Source organism: Melopsittacus undulatus, chromosome 2 (assembly GCF_012275295.1).
Source record: "Melopsittacus undulatus isolate bMelUnd1 chromosome 2, bMelUnd1.mat.Z, whole genome shotgun sequence".
Taxonomy (NCBI): domain Eukaryota; kingdom Metazoa; phylum Chordata; class Aves; order Psittaciformes; family Psittaculidae; genus Melopsittacus; species Melopsittacus undulatus.
Genome location: NC_047528.1, coordinates 114378678 through 114395559, shown reverse-complemented (window position 1 = coordinate 114395559; position 16882 = coordinate 114378678). Strand labels below are relative to the sequence as shown.

The window sequence follows — 16882 nt, the reverse complement described above, 5'->3', positions numbered from 1 at the left end:
GGGATGGACACACACTTTGTTAGAAGGCTACAATAGCTATTTTCTAGACATGGAGAGATTGACAGAACTAAGACTTGAAGTTGGAAATGTTCTCTATTGATTTATGAAACAATTACACAGCCAAGACTAGAGTGTGTCTCAGTGGCCAAATTAACTGTAGAATTATGGTGGGTAGGAAATTCTTATACAAGTTTATAGATTTAAGACTTTGTGAAGGGGAAAGTAAAAGCAAAGTAACAGATTATCAATATTGACAACAAGGAAGCTATTTGTTAGTGTCCTATCTTTGATGTGTACTGGACTGGATCCTATGTATTTAACACAGAGAATAGGTTTCTCAAGAGAGGAGTAGAACAGTTAAGCTGCTTCAGAAATGCACTTTTCTTAGAGCATTTGTCTATGTTGATTGTTTTTCAAATGTAGTTAACTTTCTTCTTTGCCTCAGGTATATACTGCAAATGCATGTCACCCAATTTGTTCTCTGGAAGAATAAATAAATATGATTGTACTACCTTGAGGGAAAGCTGCAGCTTTTCTCTTAGCTCATCATCGAGTGGCTTATACTGGAATAGCTGACGGATTTGCAGTTTATGAGGACATTTTCTCACAGGTACTGACAAGCATGTCTGCTCTTGGGATCCAATGCAGAGACTCCTCCAAATATATGTTCTGGCTGAGGGATCTGTGATTTTCCTCTGAACATAGATAAGAACAAGCAAAACAGCAAGAGGCTACTTATATTACTGGCTAAATGCACATATGGCAATATGTGTCTCATCTGAAAAGCACATGCTCTCCTTAGAGCGTCACAGCTCTAGACAACAAAGCCAGTAGATTCCTGGCCACAATTTATCTGGCAAGATGAACCCCCCTGAAAATTACTATATTCCCTCCCTTAGTGTAAAAGAAGCCCAAAGAGACTACATTTTCGCTGACACAGCCTACCCCTTCCTTGGTCTGCTTAAGAAACTAAACTTACCAATGTCACGCTGTTTAGAGCTCCATTTCACAATGACAAACATCTAATGCTTAAGCAGTAAAAGACAAGTTTGGAAAAATTATACCTCAGGAGGAGAATATGTGTCCTCTCGGGTCCTTGGCTGAAGATTTGGAGGAACAATACTCTCTGGTTCTTTCTTCATTTCCCAGGGGGAAGCTTCAGCCAAAGGGTGGAGGACAGTAATACTTAAAACACCTGGTTTAAAGGCAGATTTTCCAAGAATCAGTTCAAATAAAAAAATGACAGACAAGTGTCTCAGACCTCCAAAAAATATACTCACCTAAGTGTAAAAAACTCTAACCATCATGTAGGAAAAGCCCATGTGAAAGTGTGATCCTCGTGGCTACAGATACTATTGGATCACTGAGGTGATTACAGAATAATTGAACTAGTTCAGACACTCTGATTCTTCAGTCTGCCGATGCTTCTTTATTTGACTCTTGGGTGCTGTATAGTGTGTGTAATTCACAGTCTAATTACTGGATGGATTCCATTAGAAGATGATTTGTTTTTATTGTTCTGATTAATTTTAATGTTCATAAAAATATTTTTTCCAACCCAGCCCAAAAATCTACTTAATCTACTATTATCTACCTCAGAGGTAGCCTTCAAAATGGCTATTGCCACTGAGGTACTTTATCACAATGATACAAAACTGTGAAGCTTGCTCTGAAGGCAAATAGAGTCAGTACTGTGAGAGGCAGAGTGTGAAGTGTGGAAAAGCAGATGTGCTACTCTGAAAAATGACAGCTGGTTGTGAGCAAGTTTTCTTGACTGGGATTTTCACTGGGAAGGTATCTTCTCCATCTTCCTGATCTTCCCACCTTCTGGATCTTCCTATCTCAGTGTCCTTTTCTCTTTACCCATGGCAAAATTATTTCATTATGTTTTTACAATGGGGAACCAGTCATTACTGTGAACAGAAGTAGCATTTAAAAGTGTACAAGACCTGGTAAGAGCAGTAGGTGGGAAAGATGTTCCCCAAGCTTATGTTATAAATCTTTGAGAAGAATATACTTTATGGCTTGAAGTAAACTATCCTTATCATCTCCCCCCATAACTAGGGGAAGCATATGTTCTTGTCTTGTTTATCTTAGGACCTTACACCACCACAGTGCATTTCATAGAAAAACAGTATCTCCAACTAACTTTGCATTGATTTGGCAATCATGTTGGATGTAACTTCTTCTACTGCTACTACCAGGTGGTTGGTGCTATGTGAGGTTGTGTTTTCCCACGAGCTCATTCCTCATGCTTCACCACCAGAAGAGTGGGCACTTGCCTACATGGGGAAAACCATTTTGGAATTTCTTGCCCAAATACAGAGTTTTGAAACTTCTGACTTCAACTTTGCAATTATTTCTGTTATTAGTTTGTCAGAAAAGTTTCCTACCTGGAAGCTCTTCTACAGGATCCTGCAAGACAGCAGCAGCAGGATCACTACAGACCTTGGCCAGATACTCTTGTACATCCCTGCTCCGTAGGAGCTCAGTTCCAGAACCATCCGCTTTGATGATGAAGAACCTACACAGCCAGCCACACACATCAGACTGTATCAAGAAAATGGAACTCCCACATAATGACATCAAATGTAGAAATAGAGAGTACCGAACAAAGGAAGCGCAAATCTACAAAGCCTGCACAAATACAGAGTAGTGAAGAAAGTGTAAACCTAGGAATCCACTGCAGGTTACCTGGGGACATGCTCATCATAAATGATGGGTTTGTTAACTTCTTGGAGTACTGCTGCTGAACTTCTGTCCTCCTTGTCATCGGAGTCAATGCTAGGAACACACACGTCTGTGCTGCCATCAGCCATGACCTATAATAGAAATTATATAAAATTACTTGAGTTTTAAAACAGTAACTTGCTGTTGAACTTTAATATGACTTAGCTCAGTGAAAGAGACAGAAAAAACGTATTTCATGTTGAACAACCTGAAAAACAGAGGAAGAAGAAAACTGAAAACACAGTGAAAAAGGCAAACCAAACACTTCTAGGAAGACATGTCATATCATAAACACTAATATCACATGCTGACATTTAACAATGCTCAAGGACTGTTAGTTGTCAAACAGGGCCATGCATGCTTACATTCCACATTCATCATACATATCTGCAGGCATCAGTAGGAAACTTCAAACAAAAATACTCACTTGCTGGTCAAGTCAGGTAACAGTATAGTCAGACACTGATGTATCTCTGTGGGGTATATGTGTATCTATGTGTATACACCAACACACAGATATAAACAAATATGTATGTAATTGTATATATATCTATCGATGTGCTAATATGTTAGTTAATGACCACACAGCACATACACATATAACTGTGTATATACAAATATAAATGTGTATATATATGTGTATATACATATGTACAGGTGTGGCTGTATATACATTTATATAAGCAAATGTGAATAAATATGTATACACATCTGTATGCATGTGAATATATGAAGAGATATATACAGATTATGTACTTGTATCTGTCTGCCTATAGATATATATATTTATCGAGGGGGCCATTTTCAGGCATTCATTCACTTTAAAAATATGGTCTCAGATTACCTTATGATAATACTGAGTGAATTTCTACAGTATATTCATTCTTGAAAATACTATTTGATTATTAACTAACATGTCATTAACATACCAATAAGGTAGCTAACAATGAATAATAACCTAACCAGGAATAATAATGCTTTTGGAAGACACAGTTTAAACCAGGGTGATTCAAAGGGCAGTCAATGAACTAACTGAAGCTGACATACCCACCCCACGCTTTTTTTTACTGTAGTCTCAGGTGTGACTAGGACAGAGGAAAACTGATCCTATTGCACGTGTGCCTGGTTGCTATCTCTACCAAGAATGCAGAAGGTGAGAACTAGATAACAGCTGATTGTAACAGCAGTCAAGGCAGGATCCAAAAGCTGGATGCTTATCATATCGGTACACAATGAGAAGATTAGATCCATGAGCTGTTATGGTTACCCTCTCCATCCCATTTGTTGATCAATTTAAAATTTATTAGGGAGAGACTGACATATATCATAGACTATACAAGCACTGCTTCTTCAGCCAAGTTAAACACTGTTACAATATGTCCAGAGGGACCTCAGTGCTGTTTTGCAGGAATATGGGAAACTGGTAATGATTACAGTTACAACAGCAGAAAGGATACTCTTAAGGATGTCACATCTAGAAGCTTCAATGACAACCTTAGAAAACAGCATGCAGGTCACAGACACTTAGATTATGTTCCTGGAACTCAAAACTAAGCACCAACCTAGCTCAAAAGTATCTCTTAGATGTGAAAGGATCACAGGACAGAGTATGACTTTAAAGACTGAATCATTCCTTTTACAGCATTTGCCTTACTAGGCAGATTAGGGTGTTTCTATGAACTTTCTGAAAAGCAAATGTCTTCATTTGCAGAGCTGATTTTTTACTCTAATCCGAGTCATACTAATAAGGTTTGCTTACAGGTGAGGTGAACTGAAGACCAAGTCTCTCTAAAAAGGAGAAAATCCCCAAAAAGGGAAACCTATCACATACTCAAGAAAATTTCAGAGACCTGATTCAGAAGCTGTTTCCTTCTGGCTAGCTAGGCTACTTTATTACAAGGCTTAAAGCTGACTATGAGAGATGTTTATGAGATAACATTACTTAAAATTACTTGTTCCCTTGCCTTTATTTTACCTTGAAAATATTTCCTTCAGTATCCACCACTTCACAAATAGTGCTGGAAGTGTGTTTCATAATGTAACTCCCTGGCTGTTTCTCTTCTTCCTTGCTGATGAAATTGACAACTTCATGGGTATAAACTGCTGAGCCATCATCATTAATGAAAAGGGATCCTATCTTCGTGGGTAAAACCTATAACAGTAAAAAAGGGAAGAGGTTCAGTCCCGAAAGGTGAAATCTTCAGTCCAGAGGTACCGTGAAAATGAAGAACAGACGCAAATCAAAAGGAGAGCTTTCAGACCATCACTGAGTTATCCAGTTTTGAAGGACTGAAGGGGAAGAAAGAAGGTCCAGGAGGCAGGTTGATGTTAGTCTTCGTAATATTTTTCTTTAACTTAGGGAAATCTAAGATTGTGATTTAACTATACTATACAGTTGTGAGCAAGTATCTAAGTATTGGCAGAATATAAAAGAGACAGTATCACAGGATTTGTGAAGGCTATAGAAAAGGGAGTTAAAACAGTCAAGGTCAGACTTGCTGGTGGCAGGGAACTTGTAACACAATGATGAATTTCATTGTTGCAAACTGAAAATAATTCCCACCTGATATGTTCCCTGTGGCTTTGCAATAAGACGTGTCCCATCTCCAAAGATGGTACAACAGGTACCATCCTCACAGTTTGTTATAACAGTAGCAAACTCAGGATTCTCTACTTGGATATATTTCACCTTCTTCATGATGGCTCCTGAGGGTTTATCTAAGAAATAATACAGAACAATGAGACACTGAAATTCTTAATGCAATTCTTAATTGCTCTAATTCTTAAAGCTCTAAGATATGAAGAAATTCCTACTCAACATCACAAATCCTGGAAAACAATCACACTGGTATGTTAATCTGGCCACTGCCTTCCTGTTGAATATACAGACCAGTTTGAGGTCAGTGTTTTGACTTTTGAAATCACAGAATGGTTTGGGTTGGAAAGGACCTTAAGATCATCCAGTTCCACCCCCCTCCCATGGGCAGGGACACCTCACACTAGATCATCTTTCCCAAGGCTCTGTCCAACCTGGCCTTGAACACTGCCAGGGATGGAGCATTTACAACTTCTTGTACCCATTCTAGTACCTCACCATCCTCACAGTAAAAAACGTCTTTGTTATATCTAACCTGAACTTCTCCTTTTTCAATTTAAACCCTTTACCCCTTGTCCTGTCGCTGCAGTCCCTAATGAATAGTCCCTCTCCAGCACCCTTCAGATAATGGAAGCTGCTCTGAGGTCTCCATGCCAATTCTCTTCTCCAGGCTGAATAGCCCCAGTTTTCTCAGCCTGTCTTCATGTGAGCTCTAGCCCCTGATCATTCTCATGCCTTCCTCTGGACTTGCTCCTATGTCCTTCTCATGTTGAGGACACCACAACTGCATGAGAGCAGAGTACAGGGAAGGATCACCTCTTTCAACCTTCTAGTCACACTTCTTTTGATGCAGCCCAGGGTATGGCTGGCTTTCTGGGCTGTAAAAATCCCATAGGGAAATGCTCCTGAACACTTCCTGTGAATATACTGCCAGCCAGAAGAAACACAGAAAACCATTAGCCCCACTTATTACAGGCAAACGGAAGTTCTACTTCTTCAGATAAGATTCAAATCAGCTTGCTTGCTAGTATCAGGATAGATAAAAAGAGGGCAATGAACATACTAGAACTGTGGTCTCATGGTGAAGGTGGGCCATGGAAAAAGAAATTTGCTTGTTTGAAGCTATGTAATTTTTGCATTGAATACTGCTGAAAAAAAAGACCAAGCAGACAAACTAAGCCTTGACTGTACTAGTGAATTTGTTATTTAGGCTACTAGCATAAGCTTTCTTTAGTATATATTTTGACAATTATTTGCTTCACAAGACACACCAAAGACAAGTGTTCTCCTTTTGATTTTACCTGTTTCCTCACTATGCTTGAGTTCAAAAAGTTCTTCACAGTTTTTATATGATGTCATGATCCTTGTACCATCAGCATGATCTACCACTCTGGTCCCATCGAGCTTCTCAACAATTATCACTGCATCATCTCGTACAGTCATAACCTGGAAGAATGAAGGGACACTCAGTTATTTAGCACTGTGATAGTTTAAACAGCAGCAAGAGTAACACAAGGCATTATGTAATAACATTCCAAAGAAGCTACTCTACTTCAGAGATTGAGGAATCACATTTTCAACAAAATCTAAAGCCTTTGTATTAGTAACAGTGTAATAACACAACCTATAGCCTATGTGTTCAAAAAACAAAACCTACAACTTGTATGATGGCAACCCTCTTAGTTTAGTAGCCAATGCTGTAATAACACAAAAATAGTAATACCGTTCCATCAGCTGGGTCAGTTGCTTGATAGATTAAGAGTGGTTTCAGATCTATTCTCTTTCCTTCCTCAGTGCCCACTTGAATGCCTGATGGAGTTGTTGTTATCCAGGTTCCTGCCTGGTTCACCTCAGCTTGCTCAGACTTAACCACATTGTGTATAGTATTTTCAAACAACTCATCCTTGGCTGGGTGTAATTTCTTGGTTTTGTCATTGGCTTTCCCTGCTGAAACAAAACATTTCTGTATCAGACTTGGCATTCTCTAAGGCAAAAGAAAAATCAATGAAGTGCAGAGATTCTGTGAGTAATAGTTTTGACAGAGTTGAAAGAACAACTATGTATCAGGTTGGAAGAAAATTACAAGTCCTGTTATTCAAAGGTGTGCCCCTGAACCAACCTTATTTAATGTGTTCACTAATGACACAGAAAAAGTGAAGAGCATGCTACTGACATCTGATTGTGATGGGGGGAGACTACATTGTGAAACGGAACTGGAGAATGGAGTGATGATATTAAGAATGTGATGGAGAACTTCAGTCTCCCATATTTTGAAATGAGAAACTTAGATTAAGGGTACAGTGTTCACTATAAATATGTCAAGACTAAGCAGTAGAGATTGAAAGTGTGTGAGAGAAAGCAATCATGAGTAAAGGATATACACTGGCCACAGACAATGAGACTTAGAAGATGGTTCATCAGAGATGTTCTCAAACATCCAGCCACTTACCCTAAGGAACATCTTAAGAACAAGGGCTGGATTTGATAACCCAGAAAGTCTCTGAGAGACCTTTCTCTTTGTCAGCAATTTTTATTCACATATGTACAATAGATTCTAAGTTAATATTATGATGGGTTATAATTATTCTGTGCACCACGTAGCACTGATGATGTTTTTGAACTACATTCTGAGGAATGAAGTAGACTTTTATTAGGTTCTTTCTCAAACAAAATAATGTAAGAATGGTTATACTGGCACAGATCACAAGTCTACACAACCAATTGCTAAGTTGTCTTATAATAATAGTTGCCCTGAAATACATACAATGAGAAAGAAAAATACACTAAAAGTCCTCCATGAAAGAAGCATTATTCAACAGCAAGGCTAAAAACTGTGTAACACTCAAGTTAACAATTTGACAAGACTATAGTTACACAGATTTCTTTTAAAAGGCTTTGTGTTGAATCATTTTGGTACCAATGTACTTCTTACACAAACTTTCCCTTATCAGAGTCCTAGCATGTTAAAAGAAAAATAAATCCATAGTAGAAGAAAAAATATTTGCTATGAAGGTATCAAATCAGCAGTGTGCAGCAGTGGAGTACAGATAGATTTGTACTAGTAGAATTTTCAGACTAAAGAAAGATGCACTTTATTAAGTATCATCAGCCTTTCTAACTGTAAATCTATCCAAAACAATTGAAATATTACTTTTCTTAGCACTGGTCTCAGGTAAAAGATGAGATTCCGGTAACAGCTGCATGTAATTTGGAACAGCAGGTGCTCGTAGGACAGGGCCAGAATCAGGACTCCTACTCACTGTGCCATCAGCAAACAGAATCTACAGAAATCAAGGAGGTACTAGAGGTTAATATCACTGCAAACACTAACAGAAAGTCTCAAAACAATGTGCTGCAAATGCAATAGCCACTGGAATATTTTGGGTGACAGAGAGGAAAAAAGTAAAAACTCTCAAAACGAATACAAGAATAAAGAAGCTCCCTAAAAAAGGAGAGGAGGGGAAGGGAGGGGAAGGGAGGAATTAATCCCATTAATCATTTCCCAAAGGACTGCTAATTGCTGCAGTTCATGTATATAGTGTCTTACTTTTATAATGACAAATAGGCATTATAAAACCAAACAGTAAGATTATTCTTTGACTATTTAAGTGGTCAAAAGTTGACTTTTTTCTTTGTAGCAGTGGTAATGCATCTGTACCACCATACTGATCTATATTCAGGTATTCCACATGTTTAGGATTACTGTTAACTTTTTAGCCAACAAGACAGCTAACAAAAAGAAGTCATAGTTCTTTCTATAACAGCTGTTTTCTGAGATCTATTGTCTATTACACTAAGATCTTGATATACAGACAAAGCCTAGAACTGCCCCAACTGTCTCTGAATTCATTTACAAATCAATATAGATGTTCTAGGGAGAAGGTACAATGTACAAAACAAATAGACAACATAAAGAAACATCTCAAGAGTTACATTTACTGATCAGGAATATAGTCCTCAAAACCATATTTAGGTATTTCCCAATCCCAAAGTTGCCTAAAATCTTCACATGCCTAAAATTTTCATCATCAGAATTCCCTATGTGCCTTAAGTTCTGATTCTGAACAAAGCCAAAAGCATGTCTTGACATGGCTGCACAACTCAGTGGTTACTTAACTCCTTCGTCTACAAACTGGACAATTCTCTATCTCAGTTGACAAGCACAAGCTTAAGGGTAATTGCACACAGGCTGCTTTCAATTAATTCTATTAAACTTACCTGGGTAGATCCATCCATCAGGTACTTTATGACAGTTCCTTGACTGGTGATGACTCTTGACACCTCTTGTTCTGCTTGCCTTGCCACAGATGTGTATAGATGAGAGTTCTTTACATTTTGAGGATAACTCTGCCTAACCAGGATTTCCCAAGTGGTCTCCTTGTCCTGTTCTCTTTCAGTGTCTTCATGCTTTCTTTCACCCTTTGTAACCTCATGTTGCTCCTCCTCTCCAGTATCCATAACCTCTCTCTTCTTTGCTTTGTTTGCCTCAGCCTCCTCTTCCTTATCTTCATTTGCTTTGGCCTCCCTTTCCTTTACCACCTCTTTCTCAACTTCAGCTGCAGTGGCTTCACCTTTCAAATATGAAATCAAATTCTGAATTACTTAATACTGCACAGCACATTCAAACAGTGCTATACACCCAGCATTATGGTTTCTACAGAAATTATGCAACTTTAGGCAAGTAAGATTAACTCTCCTTGGCTTCCTCTCTAATCCACAGAGTAAGTGACAGACTCTGTTTTCAAAAGAACAATTCAAAGCAGTCATCTGCTCAGAAACTCAAAAACATTCTCCTGTGGAGGATGTTTTTCAGATGAATATATGGGAAATTTGAAGATGGATTTATTATGGATGCTGAACCTTTGAAAGACTGACATTAGGTGAGAGGAATTTCCTAACTGCCTATAAAGATGAAAAAAACTTCCTGAGTTACACCAAATTTGAATTTGTATAGAAAATGAAATTAGATATTTTGTCTACTAGAACAAATAAGGTTTTTAGACTATTTTATGGCAGTGTGTTGAGTATATGAATGAGAACTATTATGGTAGGTGTGTCACAAGATGACATGGATGAGTCCATATTTGCTGTTCATCTCATCTGTTCAACATTTCAACTTGTGCTCCTTGGCAAACTATGTATGCTTGAAAACCCTGTGCATCTTCTTTACTTCATACCAGACTCATCAGAACACATTTACCCTAAACTGGAAAAATCTGGCAAGCCGGCAACTTGCATCTGTAGAGACTTAATAGCGGAGACAGAGATGTGATCATCCCACTCTATCCAGCACTTGTCAAGCTGCACATGAAGTACTGTATCCAGTTCTTGCCTCCACAATTCAAGAAAGATGCAGACAGACTGGACAGGGTCCAAGGGACGGCCATGGAGATGATAGAAAGGCTGGAGAACCCATCCTATGAGGAAAGGGTGAAGGAGTTGGGTCCTTTCTCCCTGGAGAAGGCTCAGACAGGACCTCTTCACAGTATTCTAGTACTTAAAGGGTGGCTACAAAGAGGATGGAGGCTCTCCATAAAGAGCCACATGGAGAAGACAAAGGACAAGGGGTACAAGTTGCACAAGGAGATGTCTCATCTTGATATAAGAAAGAAATTTTTCACAGTGAGAACCATAATTCACTGGATCAGTCTCCCTGGGGATGTGGTAGAGACCCCACTGCCATAGGTTTTCAAGATGCAACTGGACAGGGTGCTACATGATCTCATCTAGGCTCCCTTTTCTACAGAAGGTTGGACTAGATGATCTTCCAAGGTGGGCTGTTCTGCATTTCTATGATTCTGACATAAAAAGGGAAAAGATGTCTGAGAAGAAAAATGAGGGAAGCTTTTATTAGCTGTTCAGATCAATGTGGCCCTCCAAATATAATCCAGACATTCCTCCCTCACATGATTATAAGTTTGTGCTGGATCCTTGTGTACCATATTATATTTATTAATGCTATTAAATATGAATGTCTTACTTTTGTTAATTTATAGGCACTGGTCTTACCACTTGGCTGATTCTTAGGAGGTACGTTGTTTCATCAGTTGCCAGGAAGACAAATGGCTCTGTCAAATTTTATGCAACAGCTCACACGTAGGATATTATAGGTAATAGGAATTACTACTGGCATCTACTTGGTGTGTGTGTGATAAATCCATTTTATTCCTGGATATGGCTACCTCTGAAGTTGTGCTGATCTATTTTCACATATATGTGTAGATATATGCATTTATGAAATACGAATTGGTGTATTTTTCTATATTCCAATATGCATGCATATTTAACTGATTATTTGTCATGATTCCCATGTGCTTTTTAGGATTGCTGTTTCCCTGCCCCCGATCTGTTATGTGCAATAACTTGCAATTCTAGATTTTAATTTTGTTTGAACTGAAACATATTATTTATGTTGCAAATACCATTAAATAGACATTATGAGAGACTTAGCAATCCAAGACATTAAACTGGTTATACTGTTACATCTAAACCCATCAAGGCAGAAACTAGTGGCTCAGAAAACTAACCTCCAAAACTTTCACCAAGGAAAGTTACTACTAGTCCATTGGGACAGGAGACGTTCAAACCTGGGAAAGCAGGAGCATCAGGCGTCACTCGTGTTGGAGAAATTGATTCTTCCACTTCTATCTACAGAAACATGAATTAGTTTTATTCCTGTCGTGGTTTAAGCCCAGCCAGTAACTTAGAACCACGCAGCCTCTTGCTCCCCCCCCCCCCCTTTCATGTTTAATTAGTTTACTTCTGATAATTTCCTCTGATGACATGGGCTAGCAGAAGAAATGATGGTGTCCCTTTAGCTCTTTACAGAAGGCTATTCTGTCTTTCTACTCTTGATCAAATAAACCCAAACTAACTCTTTTAATCTTTCCATAGTTTTTCTAGACCTCTGTTTTTTCTTGGTGCTTTTCTAAAATCTCTTCAGTGTGGCTCATATTCTTCTTGCAGTGCCGTATCCGTAACTGGACACAATACTTCACCTGAAGCCCTACCAGCCCTGAATGGAAAATAACTTCATGTATTTAGCATGCTGTACTCTTGTTCATTCACCTCAATGTGGTCTTTGCCCTTCTCACAGCAAGATGGCATTGTTGACTTATGTACAGATTGTGATGCATTGCCACCCTCAGACCTTTCTCTGTAAAACTGTTATTGATAGAGATGTTACCCATTCTGTAGGTATACTGAATTGCATCCTATTTTACAGACCATGTCCATGTGAACTTCTCTAGCTTGCTTTAGATCCTAATCCTGTCCTCCAAATACTTGCACAATACGCACACAGTGGGTGCTGCATGCACTAATGATAGTCTCTGTCAAGGACATTCTAAACCAAATAGTAAAAAGCCTTTTGGAAGAAGAGGAGGAACTCAGATGTCCAGACAGAATTCTAATGGCAGTGATATTTGTTTGTATAGGGTTCCTTTGTGCCACACAACTGCTGTATATTATGCTGAGTGCTGTTTGGCAACCTCCTACTCACTTTCCATGTTCATGCTCTTTAAATACCTAACTAGTTGAAATTAGGCAAGCAGGTCTTTCTGTGGATATGGACAGAATATATGCTGAAACCTTACTTCATCCACTAGGTATCATGGAAACAGCAGAAGTACATCGTGTTTAGAGTCTTTCAAGTCTATTCTTACAATTCCCAGTTTGTACTCATTCTTGTATTATTACTCTCTCATATGCTTTGTAATGGAAGCTACCTCTTTTTTTTCTAATAAACCTGCACTGCATTTAACCCTAGTTCAGGTTAGATGTAAGGAAGAAGTTCTTTACTCTGAGGGTGGTGAGGCACTGGCACAGGTTGCCCAGAGAAGAGGTAAATGCTCCACCCCTGGCAGCATTCAAGGCCAGGGTGGACAGAGTCTTGAGTGACATAGTCTAGTGTGAGGCATCCCTGCCCATGGGGGGGGGGGTTGGAACTGGATGGTCTTCAGGTCCCTTCAACCCAAACAAGTCTGTGATTCTATGATTTACACATAAAGTCATAAATGCTAGCTGCCAATACGTGTATCTGAGAACAACTGGATGAGTAAAATATATCCTTAGAAACACCATAAATAATTAGGAATTTGTGAAGGCACAGTTCAAGTCCCTCTGAGAAGAATTTGTTTCTGTTTTGTAAGTTTATGTATTTGAATTTTTGTCATTTCTTTTCTGTTTTCATTGGATCATGTGTAATCTCTCACCTTTTCTTCTCCATGCTTCACCAGGTCCGCAGGAGGTGGAGGGCCTGTTTTGCTATTTGCTTTTGTAGATGACTGAGATTTTCCTAATTTTTGTTTGATGGGCTTATCTTTTTTTCCTGTAGGTGATGTAACAGGAGAAACTATGGTTGGAATATGAACAGAAGGGATGTTCAGAATTCTTGCTAAGACAGGATCCATTTCATCATCTAAGGAAGGGAAAGACAATATTTTTAATGCAAGTAAGTTTCATAAATATACATGGTCACAGTTTAACAATATTTTGTACACTGAGTTTTACCTTAGAAATAATCTCAGTGAGGGTGTTCATTATTTCAGATAGAGGGACTGAATATATTAAATTATTCATTATTCCACAGACTGACTATTTGTCAGCCTAAAAAACATCTTGAAATTACTGTGTCCCACAGGTCACCACTTGTCTCTCAAAAATAGAAAAGACAGCATTTAAAACTCTCTTTTACCTCCAGAATTCTAACACAGGTGGAGACATTCTGAGTCTAGTATCTAGGTAGCTGTCACTGTTATGCTTTATGACAGACTGATCCAGAACAGACTGATTCCAGTAGTTTTGCACTACATAGCTCTATTTTGCTATAGCGATTCAGAAAGACTCTGATGTTCTAGACAATTAAATTCTTGTTTTGGAGAATATGTTATTGCAGATGGAGAAACTTATTACCCACATCTTAACTACACATATACAGATAAGAACTGAAAACATCAGTGAGCAAAACACAGTGATCTCAGAAACCACTTTTGAAAGCCTTTTTAAAGTAAAGCAAGCTTGATTTGCTTAGTAGTTGCTGCAAACTATGAAGTTTAACAAGTCAGTCATTTTAAGAATGTCCTTAGGAAGACTTCCAAAAATACTTGGTTTTGTTTGTTTTGGTAAAATTACATTTTAATTCTGTTTCTTCCAATGAACAGTATTATTTAATATGAAAAGCGTTGCATCAGGCGAGGAAAAGTTAAATAATGCATTGACAAATTGCCATTCAGATCACATTCAGGCAAAGAAGGAAAGAAATACATCTGGAAGCATGATAATGGAACCATTCTGGTATGACATAATAGCATTTTCTTTAATGCAGATGAAGTGTTAGTATATTTTTGGCTAAAAAAGTTAGAAGGTAGGCCTGAGTGCTACTATGTCTACCATTTCCAGAAAGGTTTTGACATAGACGGTTTTAGCTCTGCACATTTTCCTTATGGATGATTCTACATTTCTGGCAACTGATAATGTGTCCCAAAACCTAAGATTCTAAGGCTAGAAGAAACTATTATCATCTGGTGATAGACTCCTTTTTTGACTTGTATAACAAGCCTTCCACCTTAGTATTTAAGCCTTCAATCTCAGTATTTGTCTAGGTGCCAGCATTAGGGAAACACAGATATATTTGAATATATCCCTGACCTTTAGTGTGAAAAGGAAATTTAGGTCACCACAAAGATTTCTGAAATCCCCATTTTCATTAGCTGGTGCATGAGAGTCTGGTGCTCTGTTAGGTGGCTCTGCTTTCCTGTACTGAAATTAGGCTGTGTGGCTTTTATGGCTTATTAGAAGTCTGAGGAAAGGAGAACAAATCTGTTTCTTTCATAATAATCTAGAGATAAAGTCTCAGCTTATTATATAAAATAGGAAAGTTTAGAATTCTCCATGGAATCTGTTCTGATACACGTATTTGAGACAGCATGGCCATGCAAGAAACAAGCAGTAGTACCAGTCTCCAGGTGGATGGTGAGAAGAATTAGCTGACTAAAAAGCTTTGACAGAGCTAGCGCTCCTCAGAGAAGTAGGATAGTTTAAATGAAGGATTCCGAGGCAAATGTACAATAAAATCATTAGTGAATGTAGTCCATCCTGTCAGGTGAGTATAAATATCCATGTGAACACTGCAAACTGCATAAGCATGTTCCTATATGTAGCAATTGAGTTACCATTCACAGGCATCCATGCTGTGAAATGGAGCATGCTCAGGTTCAGCTGACATTACTTCCCAGAGTGCTGAATTAAAGAACAGAAGCTATTATAGGCTCTTGACCCCTAACGAAATTTCACCTACCCCTTTACTCTGATTGCCCTGAAAAAAGAAAACACAGTGTAGGAGGATAACAGTGAAAAACTGTATTGTTAAAACTAAGGAAAAGTGTCTTCAGGAATCTGAAGGTTTCCTTCCTCCTGCACAGACATGCAGATTTCTAACACCTGGAATTGTACGCTTATAATTTTATCAAAGCACAAAGAGCAAGTGCAAAGGTGCTGTAGTACCCAGGGGTGAAAGCCCTACAGGTGCTCAAGCAGTGCCAGCTTCACAAAGCAGTGAGGAGCTTACTTACAAACCTGGCTGTAAGGTGATCTGAAGTTAGAGAAAACAAATGCTCATTCAAAACTTCAGCAAATACTAACATTTAACCAAGAAATAAAAGATGCATAAAGCTGCAAACAGACTGAAGCATTTCATCTTAGCTTCTCTAAAGGAAGATGTAAGAGAGGAAATGAGAAAAGCGGGAAGAAATATGAGCATTAAAGAGGTTCCAGAAACTCACTTTTGTAATGCAGGGAAAAGAAGCAATTTGCACCCAATGTAACCACTCAGTGGAGAGAAACTGGATTACATGGCATACTGTTCTACATTAGGGATGGATGGCATATGAGAATAGTCTAATCAGAGTATTTCTGGTCAGAATTTTTCTGAACACTTATGGTTGGAATTACATGACCTTAAGATCCTTTCCAACCCTAACTATTCTACGATACAAATACCCACAAAAGGAATTAGGCATAAGCAAGTGATTGTAATAAAACTGTGATCAAAAAATGTCTGTCAGCAGCACTGCACTAAAGCTCAACACAGCAAGGATTATTTTGATGTAGAATAGGACGAGTATGGTAGATGTGAAAAAGCCAGAACATCCCAGCTGACATTTTTAATTAGACACCTCTCTTTTATGCCAAAATACAAGTTTTCACAGTCCACTACCTTAGAAATGCTCTCTTGGCCCAAGTTTTAGAAGTTTTTTTTAGTCATTCGTTTGTAAAATGTATTTTAAGAATTAAAACGGAGTGTACAGTTGAATGGTTTCCCACAGTCCACACAAAGACGCAGCCAATTAAATGTTTTCAGATTTTAAGAGCTGAAAAATGTTGGGATTATTTTCTAATCAGAGGAAGGTTTCATTTTTATCCTTATGATGGTTTCAGTAGTCTTTCAAATGTAATGGAAACAAAAAGCTCTTGGTAAAAGCAGATGCTATTTTCACTGTGGTTTTGTGAAGCAATTGCTTCCAGTTGGTGAATGTGTTTATTGAAGGGCTGAAAGAA

General features: G+C 38.3%; 1 protein-coding gene across 1 annotated transcript in view; it reads right to left on the bottom strand.

Moving 5' to 3' along the window:
• Positions 1-16882, bottom strand: part of SPAG17 (sperm associated antigen 17) — an 83115-nt gene that overhangs the window by 17735 nt on the left and 48498 nt on the right. Inside the window, exons 22-33 of the mRNA XM_034059924.1 lie at positions 13540-13745; positions 11854-11974; positions 9545-9906; positions 8478-8607; positions 7050-7270; positions 6628-6772; positions 5294-5448; positions 4706-4882; positions 2695-2822; positions 2394-2524; positions 1065-1195; positions 513-695 (exon numbers count right to left, since the gene is read on the bottom strand). Coding sequence (XP_033915815.1) covers positions 513-695; positions 1065-1195; positions 2394-2524; positions 2695-2822; positions 4706-4882; positions 5294-5448; positions 6628-6772; positions 7050-7270; positions 8478-8607; positions 9545-9906; positions 11854-11974; positions 13540-13745 — 2090 coding nt within the window. The remainder of the gene's footprint in view (positions 1-512; positions 696-1064; positions 1196-2393; positions 2525-2694; positions 2823-4705; positions 4883-5293; positions 5449-6627; positions 6773-7049; positions 7271-8477; positions 8608-9544; positions 9907-11853; positions 11975-13539; positions 13746-16882) is intronic.